General features: G+C 43.1%; 1 protein-coding gene across 1 annotated transcript in view; it reads right to left on the minus strand.

Annotated features, from left to right (window-relative positions):
* Nucleotides 1–19469, minus strand: part of LOC134346960 (phospholipase D1-like) — a 176938-nt gene that overhangs the window by 80904 nt on the left and 76565 nt on the right. The window contains exons 5-9 of the mRNA XM_063048860.1: nucleotides 16942–17050; nucleotides 16095–16160; nucleotides 7918–7976; nucleotides 2651–2743; nucleotides 53–205 (exon numbers count right to left, since the gene is read on the minus strand). Of these exons, the coding sequence (XP_062904930.1) occupies nucleotides 53–205; nucleotides 2651–2743; nucleotides 7918–7976; nucleotides 16095–16160; nucleotides 16942–17050 (480 nt within the window). The remainder of the gene's footprint in view (nucleotides 1–52; nucleotides 206–2650; nucleotides 2744–7917; nucleotides 7977–16094; nucleotides 16161–16941; nucleotides 17051–19469) is intronic.

Here is a 19469-nt window from a genome sequence, read left to right on the forward strand (position 1 = left end):
GTTCTGCACCCAGACAAGGCAAACAGACAAGAAGGAAGAAGAGAGGACTGACCTGGACAGGTTCTCAATCATGACGCCATACTTGGCTCCTGTCTCTCGGCTGCCAACTTGAACGTTGAAGCCTTTGTCAAACAAGAGAACGAAGGAGATGACACCGTTGGACGGCCTCATGTAGAGCAGGAAAGAGTCCTTGATAACGATCCACCTGGAATACCCCACCAATAATCAGTGAGATTCAAGGCAATTATCAATTTCAAAGGTGTGTCTTATTTGCTAGTCAAAAGCCACTTCTGCTATATCAATCATTGATTGGTTAGTTTAAAAACTGCAGCCACACTTTCCCATTGGTTGCTGAGTTTCCACTCTTGAGTTTCTCTCTGTGTGGATGCTGTCTGGCCTGTTGAGTATCTCATTCTGTGCTTCTCTCTGTGTGGACGCTGTCTGACCTGCTGAGGATCCCATTCTTTTTTTCTTTTTCAATATTTTTATTGATATTACATATAAATTGCATGAATACAAATACAAAATTCTTAAGGATACAAGTAAATAATATAAATTATATTACATTTAAATCACAGTAGTATGATCACAGTATCTCATATTCCAAACCAGTCATGTAGAATCATGAGTATCTCACTCTGTGTTTCTGTGTGGACGCTGCCTGACCTGCTGAGTATCTCAGACATTTTCCATTTCCATTACAAATTTCAAGCATCTGCATTTTTTTGTCTTTGATTATACAAAGTGGAAAATGTGAGGGACGGAATCTGGGGAGGTCTGATGGGATAATAAAATGGGGTGAATTTGTGGTTGGTCAGCACTGTACAGACTCAGTGGGCTGAGAGGCCTCTTTTTGTGCTTTGTTACTAAAGGCAAAAATGAAGCAATAAACTTGCAGATAGAAACATAGAAAACTTACAGCACAATCCAGGCCCTTCAGCGCACAATGCTGTGCCGAACATGTACTTACTTTAGAAATTACCTAGAGTTACCCATAGCCCTCTATTTTTCTAAGCTCCATGTACCTATCCAGGAGTCTCTTAAAAGACCCTATTGCATCCGCCTCCACCATCCATTCCGTGCACTCACCAATCTCTGTGTAAAAAAACTTACCCCTGACTTTCCCTCTGTACCTACTTTCAAGCACCTTAAAACTATTTCAGCCCTGGGAAAAAGCCTCTGACTATCCACACGATCAATGCCTCTCATCATCTTATACTGTTGGAACTCTGTAATAAAAACAGAAAATTCTAGAAATACTCAGCAGGTCAGGCAGAGTCTGAGGAGATATAAAAGTAGGATTAATGTCTTGGCCTGGTGACAGTTCATCAGAACTGGGGAAGAGAGACCGGAAACAAAAAAAAATAGTTTGGGTTGCAGGGAAGGTGGTGGGAGGAATGGATAGGACAAAGGAAACGTGTGTGATAGGACAAAAGCAAGACTTCAGTCAGGATGAGCAGTACAGGGTTGCCGATCAATGGGGCCATGATAGGAAAATCTGGGTGACGGGTAGAGAGGGGTAAGACACTTCTTCCCTCCACTAGCCTGCAGGCCACCCTTGGGCAAGGTGTAGCACCCGCTACAATCAGGGAGCAGGTGGTGGATGGTCGTACGAGCAACGGGTGCAGATCACAAGCCCTGGTTATGTGACCACTGATGCCAGGCAGATAAACTCTGTAGAGTATTGATAATGGCTGGGCCACCTCTGTAGAAACATTTGCCAAGGACATTCACGGTCATGGAAAGGCCATGATTGCCCACATCACATGACATGGCACATAATGATAATGATAGGGAAATAATGGGGGAGGAAACTGGAGCACCCAGAGGAAACCCACGTGGTCACGGGGAGAATGTAGACTCCTTCCTGACGTTATCAGTAAAACATTTGTATGTTCGCCCCATGGATTTCTTCCGGGTGCTCCGGTTTCCTCCCACAGTCCAAAGACGTATGAGTTCGTAGGTTGATTGGTCACGTGGCTGCAATTGGACAGCACAGGTTTGCTGGGCCAGAAGGGCTTGTTATTGTGCTGTATCTCTAAATTAAATTTAAAGTTAAATGAAAAATCGAAGCTCTTCCCTCCTGCTCCTTTCACTGGTATTTAAAATGACCTTCTCAGTTTTGATGAAAGGCGTTCAACCTGAAACATCTTTCTCCTTCTCTCTCCACAGATCCTGCCAGACCTGCTGAGTATTTCTAGAATTTCCTGTTTTTATTTCAGTTCATCATTTGCAAGTTTATGGTTTTCATTTGCCTGTGGTGGTTCATCAGATAGAACAAACACAGAAGGAGGCCTTTCAGCCCATTGAGCCGGTACCGGTCCTCAATGCTCATCCCATTTTGTTTTCCTGTCAATCCTTCTCCAATTCCATGCCTCACCCCCACGTTGTGGGAGAGGGTGATTTAAGGCAACGATTAACCCCCTCACCCCAGGGCTTGCATGCTGTCCGGGTGTGGGAGGAAACTAGAGCACCCAGGGGAAACCCACGGGGTCACAGGGAGAACGTGCAGATTCTACACAACACACAGTCAGAGTCAGTGCCAGAGGTTGGGATCGAACCGCAGACACTGGAGATGTGAGGCTGTGGCTCTATCTGCTGAGCCACTGCACCACCCTCCAATTCACACATCAATACCTGTGCTACTGACCTCCTTGACCACCGATAACAGACCCGATGGCGACCACAACAGTTTAAGCCAGGGATCCTGTGTCCTCCAGAGCGTTTTACGATCATCCCTTCCCTGTCAACAGATAAATGACAAAGCAATTAATACCAGACAGTTGGAACTCATTCTCTGTGGCTTCATGTCCTTTTACTTCCACTGGGAACTTTCCTATTCTGCTTCCCCTGTGGGTTTATAGAGAAGGCTTAAATTCCTCGGTGTTATTAATTCACAGGACCTGTCCTGGACCCAGCATGTAAATTCAATAACAATAAAAGCACTGCAGTGCCTCTATGTCCTTAGGAGTGTGCAAAGATTTGGCATGATGTATAAAACTTCTATAGACGTTGGCGTGTAGCCAAGTGGTTAAGGCATCGGTCTAGTGATCTGAAGGTCGCTAGTTCGAGCCTCAGCTAAGGCAGTGTGCTGTGTCCTTGAGCAAGGCACTTAACCAGCGTCTGTGTCGACACCGGTGCCAAGCTGTATCGGCCCTTGTGCCCTTCCTTTGGACAACGTCGGTGGCATGGAGAGGGGAGACTTGCAGCATGGGCAACTGCTGGTCTTCCATACAACCTTGCCCAGGCCTGCGCAAATCCATGGTCTCACGAGACTAATGGATGCCTATATATAATATAGATGTGTGGTGGAGAGTGTACTGACAATGATTTATAAAATTCCGGACAATCCATATTAGGAGCATAAACATTAACCAAAACTACTTTTTTATTAAATAATAAACCACTAACCAATAAAAATCTACCATTCGGATCAGAGATAATATCCTGTTGTATAAAAGTAACTGAGGAGTCTATAAAGATAGAGACGCCTCGAATCTTAGCATTGGAGTTCGAATGAAATTGTTGTCCCTTCCAAAATTTGAAAAAACGTAGTCTGTCCCCCCTCCGTACATGGGTCTCTTGTAAAAATAAAATTTGTGCTTTAAGTCTCCGGAACACTTTAAAAACTTTTTTCCTTTTAATAGGATGATTAAGACCATTAGTATTCCAGGAGACAAAATTAATAATAGACTCCATAAATCCTAAAGTCAACCCATAACAAGGAGGATTGACAATAGGCGCGACCCACAGACCCGGAGAGGAAACAGAACATACAAAAGATACCGGGGAAAAGGACGTAACCAATACTTCAATAATGTATATAGCCCAAAGAGAAACAAACTAAAACGTGAAGCCCCTCCCACCGCCCCCCACCCCAGGACCCCAAGGCGAAATCTAAAGCAGACCCGCCAGAAAGAAGCAAGCGCTAAAACTACCCCCATGACTTCCGGTATACGCTCCCTAAAAAAAAGGTATAAATATGAAAAGGATCAGCTAATTGTAAAACAGTAAAAAATAAGTAAAAAAAAGTTAGCTCAATTAAAATACACACAGAACAGAACAAAAGCCGGAAAGTATATATTAAAAAAAACCACAATAAACCTCAAACTCATGAATAGACACAGCAACAAAAAAAATAGGATTATTAACATAAAATGATTATAAAAAGCAAAACAGAATAAAATTTAAAAAAAACTACAAAATTTAAGGCCGCACAGGAAATACGTAAGATGACAAAAGGGAAGTAACCACCCAGAATCCCCTGGGAAAAGAAAGAAATGACGCAGTTAAAAAGAAAGTTTAGCAGCCATATTAAGAAATCGAAAGTAAACTTTTCTGCCCAAATAGGGCACAGAAAAGTTAAAACCAACCAATTCACAGCCTCCGATCAACGGAGAAAATTAAAAAAAGGCAATTAAGATGTTGAAGATGAAAGTTGATCCAGATAACTCTGGGCATCCAATGGAGAATCAAAAAAACGAAGAGCTCCATCTAACATGCGAATCCTTAGACGTGCAGGGTACAGCAGCGCTGGTCTTAAATCCATCTTATAGAATTCCGACATCACGGATCTGTAACGGACCCGTTGGTCCCAGATTGGTTTACTGAAATCTTCCACGAATCGGAACTTAAGATCCGAAAAATCAATGAAACCTTTAGATCGAGCGAATCGAAACAGTCTCTCCTTATCTTGAAAGTAATGAAAACGTAAGATAACATGCCTAGGTCTATCTGACCTAGACGAGTATGATGGGATTCTGTGAACACGATCCAGTAGCGGTGGTTGGTCAGGAAATACAGTAGGGAATGCATCTTTTAAAAGTTGGGAGAAATATTTCATAGGGTTGTTAGCTTCCACGGCTTCCCTGACGCCAATCATTCGTAAATTCTGCCGTCGCATTCTAGATTCCAAGTCAGAGTTTTTAAAAGTCAAAAAGTCAAGTTTCTTCTTCATTACATTAATTGTTTCTTCGACTTTCCCCATCTTAAGCTCACTTTGTTGCGCGGATTTTTGAAGACCAGATATAGCCGACTGATGTTCCGCAATACATGTTTGCATCTTATCAATTAAATCGGCAATTTTCTGGAACTTAGTTGAGATTTCCATATGAATCAGGTCTTTAACAAAGCCCATAATTTCTGTACGAATCATCTCCCTAACAGAGGTTGAAATTTCCCTCTGAATTAACTCCGATATAGCTTCCAAAGTCACCGGTGATTCAGTCGGAGGGAGATCCGTAGCTTTCGGTTTAACCGGAGGTTTACCATCCTTGCTATATACATTATTGAAGTACTGGTTGCGTCCTTTTCCCCGGTATCTTTTGTATGTTCTGTTTCCTCTCCGGGTTTGTGGGTCGCGCCTATTGTCAATCCTCCTTGTTGTGGGTTGACTTTAGGATTTATGGAGTCTATTATTAATTTTGTCTCCTGGAATACTAATGGTCTTAATCATCCTATTAAAAGAAAAAAAGTTTTTAAAGTGTTCCGGAGACTTAAAGCACAAATTTTATTTTTACAAGAGACCCATGTACGGAGGGGGGACAGACTACGTTTTTTCAAATTCTGGAAGGGACAACAATTTCATTCGAACTCCAATGCTAAGATTCGAGGCGTCTCTATTTTTATAGATTCCTCAGTTACTTTTATACAACAGGATATTATCTCTGATCCGAATGGTAGATTTTTATTGGTTAGTGGTTTACTATTTAATAAAAAAGTAGTTTTGGTTAATGTTTATGCTCCTAATATGGATTGTCCGGAATTTTATAAATCATTGTTTGATCAGTTTCCGAATTTGAACGAGTTTTCATTGATTTGGGGCGGAGATCTTAATACCTGTTTATCTCCAGCTTTGGACCGTTCGGCTCCTTTACGGACTTTACCTAATAAATCTGCAAATTTGATTAATTTTTTCCTTTCTGATTCTGGGTCGACGGACATTTGGCGTTTTCTGCATCCTCAGGAAAAAGATTTTTCCTTCTTTTCACATGTTCATCATTCCTATTCGAGAGTGTACTGACTAGCTGCATCACAGACTGGTATGGAAATACCAATGCCATAGAATGGAAAATCCTACAAAAAGTAATGGATTACCCAGGGCATCAAGGGTAAAGCCCTTCCCAACCATTGAGCACATCTACATGAAACACTGTGACAGGAAAGCAGGGATCTCCACGACCCAGGACATGCTCTCTTCTCACTGCTGCCAACAGGAAGAAGGTGCAGGAGCCTCAGGACTCACACCACCAGGTTCAGGAACAGTTATTACCCCTCAACCATCAGGCTCTTGAACCAAAGGGGATAACTTCACTCGCCCCATCACTGAACTATTCACACTTTCAAGGACTCTTCATCTCATGTTCTCGATACTTATTGCTTATTTATTTATTATTATTGTTCCTTTCTTTTTGTATTTATAGTTTGTTGCTTTCTGCAGTCTGGTTGAAATCCCAGGTTGGGTGAACTTTCATGGATTCTGCTATGGTTACTGTTCTATAGATTTACTGAGTATGCCCACAAGAAAATGAATTCCAGACTTGTATTTGGTGATGAGTAGGTACTTTGATAATAAAATTTACTTTGAACTTTGAAAGTTTCATCATCACGGTCTGGTAGAGCAATTCAAAAGCAAGAAGCTGTAGAGAGTAGTGGACTCAGCCCAAAACATCACGGACACATCCCTCCCCACTATTGGTAGTATCTGCAGGATCAACATCCACCGTCAAAGATCCCCACTATGAAAGTCATGCCTTCTTCTCACAGCTACACTGGGCAGGAGGTACAGAAGTCTGAAGCCCTACAACTAAAGTTTCAAGAATAGCTACACTGGGCAACACACTGTTTTGAAAGTGTTGCTTCCTCAGAATTTTTTTTTTGTTTGTGATAGACTGTTTGAAGCTGAACACAAATATAATTTTGGACTACTTGTATCATGTAGGAATTTGGAGAAACAAGAAATTAACTTTTATTGAACATAATGTGTTTAATTGCATAAACCATTGCAGTTAGCAATAGTTCAACTGAACAAAATAGTTTGTTGATGATTTTGATTTGTATTCAGTGTCCGAGGCTTCTCACTGAAGTGTCCAACTATAATTAGCTTGCATTGATGGATTCCAGTTGCCGTGATACCATTTCTCCATGACCGCAATGTCCTCGTGAAACCTTTCACCAAGCTCATCACTGACAGCATTGAGATTTGCGGGGAAAAAGTATGGAAGGACTTTTTGAGGCCCTGAATGGAGGTGACATTATCATTATTAACATTAGTCCTGTTTGTACTCGTTCCATCTTAATGACATGTTTCCTATAACTAAGTACACAAAGCCATACACAAAACTCCAGGTGTGATTTCACCAATGTCCTGTACAACTACAACATGATGTCCCAGCTTCTCTGCTCAGTCCCCGACCAATGATGGCCAAAAGCCTTCTTCACCACCCTGTCTGGCTGTGACCAACTTTCTTCACAAATTCTCTGCTCGGTGCCCAGGCCAGTATTGTGTATTTAATGTTTCAGTAGTATTTGAATAATCTTGTATATACATATTATTTCATTTAAATATTTAATTCCAGGTTATATATATAAATATATGAACTGCATATGTCATCGCACTACCACACGATACGTGCACGCTTCACTTAAAGTAAAGATGAAGTTACACCCACATATCAGACACCTGTGTCTTCCTCTGAATTAGTTTAATGTTTTGGAGTTATAAACCACAACAGACAGCATGCCAAAAGCTTTCTTATCACCCTGTCTAGCTGTGATCCACTTTCAGGGGCAGATTTTGAACTCTCAGAACCCACGATGGAGATTGAACCAGGGCCAAAATGATCAAAACCAAACCATCAAGAACCCTAACTACGAACAAATCTTCTCAATTGTGATCAGTCAAATCATGTTACTTACAATCCTTTCGGACCCAAGTCTTGAATGAAGGACAGTTCACTAACATCCAGGAATGCCATCTAGGATTAAATACAACCTGGTTAGCCGAAGGTGAAGTTAAATGGAAAATCTGAGGCCTAATGAAAATTGTGTTTGGAGGAGAAGGCAGTCAGTTAGTAAGCAAAGGATCCTTATAAAAGCAGTCCAATAAATTTATGAATTATTTTATTAATTAATTTTGTCTCAGGTTGAGAGGGAAAGAGCACAAAGCTTATCATCGGTTACTTACTAAAGATAAAAAATATACAGTGGTATGTTAGTTAGTACTATTGGCTCACAGCCACAGGTTTGATTTGGATTTTGATCTTGATCTGTGTGAAGTTCCCATTTTTAAATTTAATTTTGTTGTTTTTAAGAGATACAGCAGAGTAACAGGCCCTCTGGTCCAACAAGGCCGCACCGCCCAGTTACGCCCATGAGTGTAAGTTGTGGCAAGGCTAGGGTTAATATAACCTACAGACAAGATAGAGCGCGGATCAAAATAGAGGGACATCCATTTAGAATGGGGATGAGGAGGAATTTCTTTAGCCAAAGGGTGGTGAATCGGTGGAATTCATTGCCACAGATGGCTGTGGAGGTCAAGTCACTTGGTGCATTTAAGGCCGAGGTTGATAGGTTCTTGACTGTTCAGGGTGTGAAAGGTTATAGGGAGAAGTCCGGAATATGGGGTTGAGAGGGAAATGGTGGAGAAGACTCAATGGGCCAAATGGCAAAATTCTGCTCCTATGTCTTATGGTCTTATAAAAGCAGACAGTCCAGGCAAGAAAGATCTTTGAAGAGCTTTCACCAGCGACCAGTTGCCATCTGGGATTGATTAGTAAGAGCAAATTAAAGGGAGGCAGGGGCAAGGCAGTGGCCATCATCGCAGCGGCCATTGTCTGAGTGGACACAGTCAAAGAGTGGGATCTTCAGGCTTTGGCTCTTCGAGGCTTCCACAAAGAAAGGCTTCAATCAGAAAAAGCACAGGAAAGAACAGTTCAAGTTTTTTCCTTCTCTTCTTTATATCTGCTCAGCTAGGACAGTAGAGATGCCAGGCAGGATAGTGGAATGCTCCTCTTGCGGGATGTGGGAAGGCAGGGAGACCTCCAGTGTCCCTGACAACTACAACTGGAAGAAGTACATCCAGCTGCAACTTCAAATAAACCGTGTTAAGGAGTTGGACCTGGAACGGGATGAACTCCAAATCATTCAGGAGGTTGAAGGGTGTGATAGGACATACAGAGAAGTAGTTACTCCAAGGTGCAGGATATAGGAAACTGGATGACAGTCAGGAAGGGGAAAGGGGTTACGGAGCCAGTGCAGATACCCCTGTGGCCACCTCCTTCAACAAGTATATCACTTTGGATGCTCTTGGGGGGAGGGGGAAATGACCCAAAAGAGGAGAGTCACAGTGGATGAGTCTGTGGCACTGAGTCTGCCTCTGTGATTCAGAAGAGAAGCGAGGAGAAGAGGCACACTATGGTGATAAGGGGACTCATTACTTAGGGGAACAGACAGGAGGTTCTGTGGGCGACAACGAGATTCCCAGAGGCTACCTGAGGCGTGAGGGTCCGGGGTATGTCGGATTGAGTCCTCGGCATTCTTAAGCGGGAGGGTGAACAGTCAGAAGTCGCGGTCCATGAAGGTACCATTGACATGGATAGGATGAGTGGCAAGGTTCTGCGGAGGGAGTTCATGGAGTTAGGTGCTAAGTTAAAGGGCAGGACCTCCAGGGTTGTGATCTCAGGATTGCTACCCATGCCACGTGCTGGTGAGGCCAGAACTAAGAAGATTTTACCGTTTAATACACGGTTAAGGAATTGGTGTAGGAGAGAGGGCATAAGTTTTTTGATCATTGCGACTAGTGTCCTGAGCTGCTTATATTTCAATGCAAGAATTATTCCAGCAAAGGCAGATGATAGTGCAGAAGATAAGGTAGCTGGTTTACAAACAGAGGCAATGTGGTGAGGAGGGTCTGTTGATCAGGCAAAGTTGCAGTCAACATAAAAGGCGGACAAAATCGAAAAGGGTGAATACAGGACTGTATGGATACAGTATATGGAATAAGGTAAAAAAAAAGACCCTGATGGGAGTTGTATACAGACCCCCAAACCGTGGTAAGGAAGTGGGCTGCAAATTATAATACGAAATAGAAAATGCATGCTAAAAGGGAGATGTTACAATAGTCATGGGGGAATTCAAAATACAGGTATATTGGGAAAATCAGGTTGGCCCTGGATTACAGGAGGGGGAATTTTTGAATGTCTACGAGATGGCTTTTCAGAGCAGCTCATGGTTGAGCCCACTAGAGGATCAGCTATTCTGGATTGGGTGTTGTGTAATGAACCAGAATTGATTACAGAGCTAAAGGCAAAAGAACCCTTAAGGGCAAGTGATCATAATATGATCAAATTCACCCTGAAATTTGAGCAACAGAAGCTAAAGTCAGATTTTCAGCATTACACTGTAGTAAAGGGAATTACAGAGGCATGAGAGAGCAGTTACCCAGAACAGATTGGAAAAGAACACTGGCAGGGATGAGGGTAGAGCAGCAATGGCTGGAATTTCTGGAAGCAGTTCGGAAGGCACAGGATATATACATCCCAAAGAGGAAGAAGTACTTTGAAGGAAAGATGACGCAACTGTGGACAACAAGAGAAGTCAGAGCCAAAGTAAAAGCCAAAGAGAGGGCATGTAACAGAGCAAAAGTTTGTGGGAAGTTAGAGGATTGGGAAGCTTTTAAAAACCAATAAAAGACAACTAAAAAGTCATCAAGAAGATGAAGACTGGACACAAGTCCAGATGAAGACTGGTTCTCAAGGAAATGCATGGAAGAAATGAGGCATATGTTCAGGGGATATTTGCGTGGAGTTCTGTGTAGATACGTTCCAATGAGACGGCAAGGATGGTAGGGTACAGGAACTGTGGTGTAAAAAGACTTGTAAATCTAGTCAAGAAGAAAAGAAGAGCTTACAAAAGGTTCAAAAAACTAGGTAATGACAGAGGTAAAAAACTAGGTAAATCTAGAAGATTATAAGGCTAGCAGGAAGGAGCTTAAGAATGAAATTAGGAGAGCCAGAAGGGGCCATGTGAAGGCCTTGGCAGAGAGGATTAAGGAAAACCCCAGGGCACTCTACAAGTATGTAAACAGCAAGAGGATAAGACGTGAGAGAATAGGACCAATCAAGTGTGACAGTGGAAAAGTGTGTATGGAACCAGAGGAGACAGCAGAGGTACTTAGTGAGTACTTTGCTTCAGTATTCACTACAGAAAAGGATCTTGGCAATTGTAGGGATGACTTGCAGTGGACTGAAAAGCTTCAGCATGTAGATATTAAGGAAAAGGATGTGCTGGAGCATTTGGAAGGAATCAAGTTGGATAAGTCACCAAGACCGGATGGGATGTACCCTAGGCTACTGTGGGAAGCAAGGGAGGAGATTGCTGAGCCTCTGGTGATGATCTTTGCATCATCAATGAGGGTGGGAGGGGTTCCGGAGGGTTGGAAGGTTGAGGCTGTTGTTCCCTTATTGAAGAAAGGGAGTAGGGACAGCCCAGAAAATTATAGACCAGTGAGTCTTACTTCATTGGGGGGGTTGGTAAGTTGATGGAAAAGATCCTGAGAGACAGGAATAATGAACATTTGGAAAGGCATAATATATTTAGGAATAGTCAGCATGGCTTAGTCAAAGGCAGGTCATGCCTTACGGGCCTGACTGAATTTTTTGAGGATGTGACTAAACCCATTGATCGAAGGTAGAGCCATAGATATTGTGTATATGGATTTCAGCAAGGCATTTGATAAGGTACCCCATGCCAGGCTTATTGAGAAAGTAAGGAGGCATGGGATCCAAGGGGACATTGCTTTGTGGATCCAGAACTGGCTTGCCCACAGGAGGCAAAGAGTGGTTGTAGACGGGTCATATTCTGCACGGAGGCCAGTGACCAGTGGTGTGCCTCAGGGATCTGTTCTGGGACCCGCTACTCTTTGTGATTTTTATAAGTGACCTGGATGAGGAAGTAGAGGGATGGGTTAGTAAATATACTGATGACACAAAGGTTGGGGGTGTTGTGGATTGTGTGGAGGGGTGTCAGAGGTTACAGCGGGACATTGATAGGATGCAAAACTGGGCTGAGAAGTGGCAGATGGAGTTCAACCTAGATATGTGTAAAGTGGTTCATTTTGGTAGGTCAAATATTATGGCAGAATATAGTATTAATGGTAAGACTCTTGGCAGTGTGGAGGATCAGAGGGATCTTGGGGTCCGAGTCCATAGGACACTCAAAGCAGCTACGCAGGATGACTCTGTGGTTAAGAAGGCGTACAGAGCATTGGCCTTCATCAATCGTGAAATGAAGTTTAAGAGCCGATAGGCAATGTTGCAGCTATATAGGGCCCTGGTCAAACCCCACTTGGAGTACTGTGCTCAATTCTGGTCGCCTCACTATAGGAAGGACATGGAAACCATAGAAAGGGTGCAGAGGAGATTTACACGAATGTTGCCTGGATTGGGGAGCATGCCTTATGAGAATGGGTTGAGTGAACTTGGCCTTTTCTCCTTGGAGCAACAGAAGATGAGAGGTCACCTGATAGAGGGGTACAAGATAATGAGAAGCATTGATCGTGTGGATAGTCAGAGGCTTTTTCCCAGGGCTGAAATGGCTAGCACGAGAGATCATAGTTTTAAAGTGCTTGGAAGTTGGTACAGAGGAGATGTCAGGGGTAAGTTTTTTTACGCAGAGAGTGGTGAGTGTGTGGAATTGGCTGCTGGCGGCGGCGGTGAAGCCGGAAACGATAGGGTCTTTTAAGAGACTCCTGGATGGATGCATTGAGCTTAGAAAAATAGAGGGCTATGGGTAAGGACATGTTTGGCACAGCTTTGTGGGCCGAAGGGCCTGTATTGTGCTGTAGGATTTCTATATTTCTAAGATGGAATACGAAAGTAAACTAGCCAGTAATATTAAAGAGGATAAGAAAAGTTTCTTCAGATACATAAAGTGTTAAAGGGAGGCGAGAGTAGGTATTAGACTGGTGGAAAACAATGCAGGAGAGATAGTAGTGGGGGGACAACAAAATGATGGATGAACTGAATAAGTATTTTGCGTCAGTCTTCACAGTGGAAGACACTAACTGTATGGTGTCAGGGGTCATGAAGTGCGTGAACTTACTATAACTATAGAGAAGGTTCATGGGAAATTGAAGAGTCTGAAGGTAGATAACTCACCTAGACCAGATGGTGTATACCCCAGTGTTCTGAAAGAAGTAGCTGAAGAGATTGTGGACGCATTAGTAATGATCTTTCAAGAATCACTAGATTCTGGAATGGGTACAGAAGACTGGAAAAATGCAAAGGTCACTCCACTCTTCAAGAAGGGAGAGAGGCAGAAGGAAGGAAACTATAGGCCAGTTAGTCTGACCTCAGTGGTTGGGAAGATGTTGGAGTCGATTATTAACAATGAGGTCTCAGGGTACGTGGAGGCACATGATACAATAGGCCTTAGTCAGCATGGTTTCCTCAAGGGAAAACCTTGCCTGACAAATCTGTCAGAATTCTTTGAAGAAACAACAAGCAGGATAGACAAAGGAGAATCAGTTGATGTTGCATACTTGGATTTTCAGAAGGCCTTTGACAAGGTGCCACACATGAGACTGCTTAACAAGCTATGAGCCCATGGTATTACAGGAAAGATTCTAGCATGGATAAAGCATTGACTGATTGGCAGCTGGCAAAGGGTGGGAATAAAGGGAGCCTTTTCTAGTTGGCTGCTGGTGACTAGTGGTGTTCCCCAGGGGTCTGTGTTGGGACTGATTCTTTTTACATTATATGTGAATAATTTGGATGACGGAATCGATAGCTTTGCTGAAAAGTTTGCAGATTATATGAAGATAGGTGGAAGTAGAGAGTGTACAAAAGGACTTAGACAGATTAAGAGAATAGGCAAAGAAATGGCAGATGGAATACAATGTCGGAGAGTGTATGGTCATGCACTTCGGTAGGAGAAATGGAAGGGTTGATTATTTTTTAAATGGAGAGAAAATACAAAAAATCTGAGGTGCAAAGGGACTTGGTAGTCCTTGTGCAGGATTCCCTAAAGGTTAATTTGCAGGTTGAGTCTGTGGTGAGGAAGGCAAATGCAATGTTAACATTCATTTCAAGAGGTCTAGAATATAAAAGCAAGGACATAATGTCGAAACTTTATAAACCAATGGTGAAGTCTCACTTGGAGTATTGTGATCAGGTTTGGGCTCCTTATCTAATAAAGGACGTGCTGAAACTGGAGAGGGTTCAAAGGAGATTCACGAAAATGATTCCAGGATGGAATAGTTTGTCATATGAAGAGCATTTGAAGGCTCTGGGACTGTACTCACTGGAATTCAGAAAAATGAGGAGTGACCTAATTGAAAAATATCAAATGTTGAAAGGCCTTTATAGAGTGGATGTGGAGAGGATGTTTCCTATAGTGGGAGAGTCTAAGACCAGAGGACACAGCCTCAGAATAGAGGGGTGTCCTTTCAGAATGGAGATGCAGCAGAATTTCTTAAGTCAGAGAGTGGTGAATCTGTGGAATTTTTTTGCCACAGGCAGCTGTGGAGGCCAAGTCTTTATGTATGTTTAAGGCAGAGGTTGATAAATTCTTAATTAATCAGGGCATGAAGGGATATGGGGAGAAAACAGGAGAGTGGGTCTGAGAAGAAGAATGGATCAGCCATGATGAAATGGTGGGGCAGACTCAATGGGCCAAATGGCCTAATTGTGCTCCTATGTCTTATGGTCTTCTGTCATATGTCTTATTGTGTTTTAGAACGCATACAGTCCAGGCGAGAATGGTCTTTGAAGAGCATAGCTTCCCTTTGCAGACCAGGGCTCTAGAGACAAGATAAGGAATTGAAGTTTCACACACCAACTAAGGGACAATTATTTTACTGGCTTCTGAATATTATCAGTTATTAGCTTGTAGTTTCTATTGACTTTTAATACTTGTATTATGATCATGCAAGTATGGAAACCAAACATACAGTTTACTAAAATGGTCAATACCCGTAAGTGCAAGTGAATTCTGTAAAGAAATGGCATTCCTCTGTTCAGAATTCAGAACAGTGTGTGTGACAGGGGCCATGCTCCTCTCTTGTGCACGAGTAAAATAAAGTGGCTGAGAAATGAATGCAAGTTTTCAGAGTCCAGTTAATCAGTGGTGACACATGTGACCAATTAATTTATTAACCCATATGGGAGAAGATACAGGAGTTTGAAAGCCCAGGCGGCCAGACTCAAGAAGAGCGTCTTCCTCACTGCTGTCAGATTGCTGAACCAGTCACCTCTCTCACATCCCCTGCCATGTTTGCAGACTCTTAACTCCACTGTCTCCGTTATTGTAACTTTATCATTTCCTGTTGCACTACCTCAGACTACACTCAAGCCTGCACCACTCAGCTGTTTTGTGTTTGTCACTGTATTTATTGTTTCTTTTTTTATTAGCATGTTCACTGGTTACTCTGGGAGAAAGGAATTTTATTGCAACGTGGTATACACTCAGTGGCCATTTTACTGAATCTCAGCATTGTTTATGGTGACTTATATGTACTTCTATAATAAATTTACTTCCTCTGTAAACTCTAGAAAATGTGGTGAATGAAAATCCCTGGAGATCAGCAGTTTCTGAGCTACTCAAACCACCCTAATTGGCTCCAGCAAACATTCCACTGTCAAAGTCACTTAGATCACATTTCTTCCCCATTCTGATGTTTGGTTTGAACCTCTTGACCATGTCTGCATGCTTTTATGCATTGAATTGCTGACACACGATTTGCTGAATAGTTATTTGCGTTAACGAGCAGGCGTTCTAATAAAGTGGCCACTCAGTGTCGATGACCATTCACAAATCTGTGTCTGAATTTGCAAATCGTTCACGTCTTTAAAAGTAAGGTGGGTGGTAAATTCAAGATGGCACTGTGAGAACTGAAGGTTTGAGCAGTTCTCGTTCCCTGAATAACCCACCCATTTTGCATGCATTGTTAATTCACCAGCAGGAACCCTGGGCCAAGCGGCCCCTTCAGTAACTGACACCGACTGCAGGAAGAAACAGAAGCCAAAAGCGTGAAGTTACCCACAGGGACTGTAGGACAGACATCAGGAGAAGAGAGAGTCGGGATGAGTCGTTACCATTCCGTGGTAGTTTCTGTAGAAGGACTTCTCGAGAAGGGAATTCAGATATTCTTCCAGACGTTTCTGAAAAGTTGGAAAGAGCAAAATTAGGTCCAAGTCAATCATCTGACCACCTTCTTCGCCAAACACAGGACAGGCCCTTCAGCCCATGATGTCTGTGCTGGGCACGATGGTGAACCTGCTGGGTTGCTCCAGCATTTTGAGCGTGTTGCAGTGAATTTAAATGTGTTCTGCCTCAACACGATCCACATTCCTCCATTCTCAGCTGACTTATGTGTCTATTGAATAGCCTCTTAAACCCCCCTATTGTATCTGCTTCCACCACCACTCGATGCAGCTTGTTCCAGTCACCCATCACCTTTCTGATTAAAAATAACTTGTCCTGCCCATCTCCTTTAAACCTTACCCCTCTCACTTTAACTACATAACCTCCGGTATTTGACATTTTTGCCCTACGCAGAAGATTGTCTCTGAATGTTAACAATTTTATACCTCTAACAATTTCATAAGCTTGTATCAGATCTCTCCACAGCTTCTGACTCTCCAGAGTAAACAAGTTTGTCTCCTCTCTCCTTACAACTCATGCCCTCTAATCCAGGCAAAACCCTGCTAAACCTCTTCTGAACCCTTTCCAAAGCTCCAAGCATCAGACACAGTTTTTTCCCCCAGGGTTGGAGAATTAAGGATTAGAATCTTATTATTCTGGCTTCTACCCTCTTCCTTTCCAGTCTTGTTGAAGGGTCTCAGCCTGGAAGATTGACTGTTCATTCCCCTCCATAGATGCTGCCTGATCACCTGGACTCCTCCAATATTTTGCGTGTTTTACTCGAGTTTTTCTACTCACCTGTTTACTAGAAGCTTGCCTCATGGAGGCCCACTCTGGTTGGCGAGGGAGCGTGGGCATTCTCATGGCGACACCGGGCTCTCGTCTCAGTCCTTGCTGAGCTGCCAACCTGGTCAGAAGGAGAGACCGAACCTAAGTTAACAGGCTGAGGGGGTGTTGCTATTAAATAGATTTGCTGAGTATGCTGCATCTCAGAGTTGTGTGTGTACTTTGATAATAACATTTACTTTGAACTTTGCCTCAGTTGAGTGCAGAGAAAGGTAAGCCTTGCGGAGCAGCGAGCAGTACTTGTCTCTGCACTGAACTGAGGCTGTGGCCTGCAACTATCACAGTGTGGACTCACTTTCCTCATCTTCAATTCTGAATGCTGATTGCTTACTTTTTATTGTTTGCACAATTTGTTTTTTCCCCCACTGCACATTGGGTATTCGACGGTCTTCTTTTGTTATAATGGGTTCTAGTGGGTTTCTTTGTTTTGTGGCTACCTGTAAAGAGGTGAATTTCAAGGTTGTATAAAGTGGATAATAGAGTTACTTTGAACCTTGATTGTCTATCACCCATTCCCACTGGTGACTTCAGCCGGATTTGACTCGAGTCTGTCTTACCTGTCCTTTCTCAATTTAACCACTGGCTTCTCAAACTAACTCCAGTCCTGTTCACAGTTGTACAAGAAACAAGCCATTTGGCCCCTCTACATCATGTCTGCCTTTAAGCACGAGCGTCTCCCTGTCCATATCTAATGGGATTAGCACACTTTGTTTTTCCTTTCCCTGGATTTTTACTTCCCTTATTTGCTTCTTTATCTCCTTGGATGGTGGGGTGGAGATATGTCTTAACCAAAGGAGGTGTAAGGTGCTGCTTCCCTCTGCTAGATGATGTAGCACCTGCTTAGTCCAGGGTGATGTGAAGCCATGGGAGCAGGTGGTGGATGGTCGTATGAGCAGTTGGTGCAGATCACAAGTCCTGGTTATGTGACCACTGACACCAGGCAGACCATCTCCGAGTATTGATAATGGCTGGGGTCACCTGATTTGTAAAGACACTGCCCAGAAGGCGGCAATGGCAAACCACTTCTGTAGAAAAATTTGCCAAGAACATTCATGGTCATGGAAAGACCACGATTGCCCTCCTCATACGACATGGCACACAGTGATGATAATGATGCTGATATTTGCCTTAAATCTTTCCCTGAAGAGGTAGACAGGCTGGTGAAGAGGGCTTTTGGCACGTTGGCCTTTATCTGCCAGAAGTATAGATGTCGGCATGTCATGGTGCTGGAGTACTTTGTTCAATTTTGGTCTCCCTGCTGCAGGAGAGATGCACAGTAGTGTTGCAGATGGCAAAATGCTATCTCAGTGCCAGTGAGCGGGTTCAGTTCTGTTGATATCTGTAAGGAGTTTGTATGTTCTCCCCATAACCGGATGGGTTTCCTCTGGATGTTCCGGTTTCATCCCAAAGTACCACAGTTTATTTATTGTTTGATTGAGATACTGTACAGGGTGGAATAGGCCCTCTGGCCCTACGAGCCTTGCTGCCCAGCAACCCATATTTAACCCTAGCCCAATCATAGGACAATTTACAACGACCAATTAACCCACCAACAGGTGTGTCTTTGGACTGTGGGAGGAAACCAGAGCACACGGAGGAAACCCACTTGGTAATAGGGAGAACCGTAAGATCACAAGACATAGAAGCAGAATTAGGCCATTTGGCCCATCAAGTCTTCTCTGCTATCTCATCATGGCTGTTCCATCTTCCGTCTCCACCCCAGTCTCTTGCCTTCTCCCCATAACTCTTCATGCCCCAATTAATCAAGAATCTATCAACTTCTGCCTTAAATGCACTCAATGACTTGTCCTTCACAGCCGTCTGTGGAAACAAATTCCACAGATTCATCACTCTCTGGATAAAGAAATTCCTCCTCGTCTCCATTCTAAATGGATGTCCCTCTATTCTGAGGTTGTGTTCTCTGGTCTTAGACTTCCCCACCATAGGAAACATCCCCTCCACATCCACTCTATAGAGGACTTTCAACATTTGATAGGTTTCAATGAGATCACCCTCCATTCTTCTGAATTCCTGTGAGTACAGGCCCAGAGCCATCAAACGCTCCTCATATGAAAAGCCCTTTCAATCCTGTAATAATTTTTGTGAACCCTCTCCAAAGTCAGCACATCCTCTCACAATACTCCAAGTGAGGCCTCACCAGTGCTTTACAAAGTCTCAACATTACATCCTTGCTTTTTATGTTCCAGCCCTCTGTAGTCCAGAGAGCAGAAGCCAAGAGCCATCAAGCTCCTTACGGACAGCGTCGGGATAGTAGGTTAGTTAGTTGTACACGTCATTGGGTTTCACGGGCTTATTGGCTTGTTATGGTGCCGTGTTGCCAAAAATAAAACAGGAAAGCATGCAGAATAGATTCACAAGGACTTGAGGGACTAAGCTATAGGGAGAGGTTGGACACGCAAGGACTCTTTTCCTTGTGGACTGAGAGTTGGTCTTACATAGGTGTATAAAATCACAAGGGT

The sequence above is a fragment of the Mobula hypostoma genome, chromosome 5 (assembly GCF_963921235.1).
Source record: "Mobula hypostoma chromosome 5, sMobHyp1.1, whole genome shotgun sequence".
NCBI classification, from domain to species: Eukaryota; Metazoa; Chordata; class Chondrichthyes; order Myliobatiformes; family Myliobatidae; genus Mobula; species Mobula hypostoma.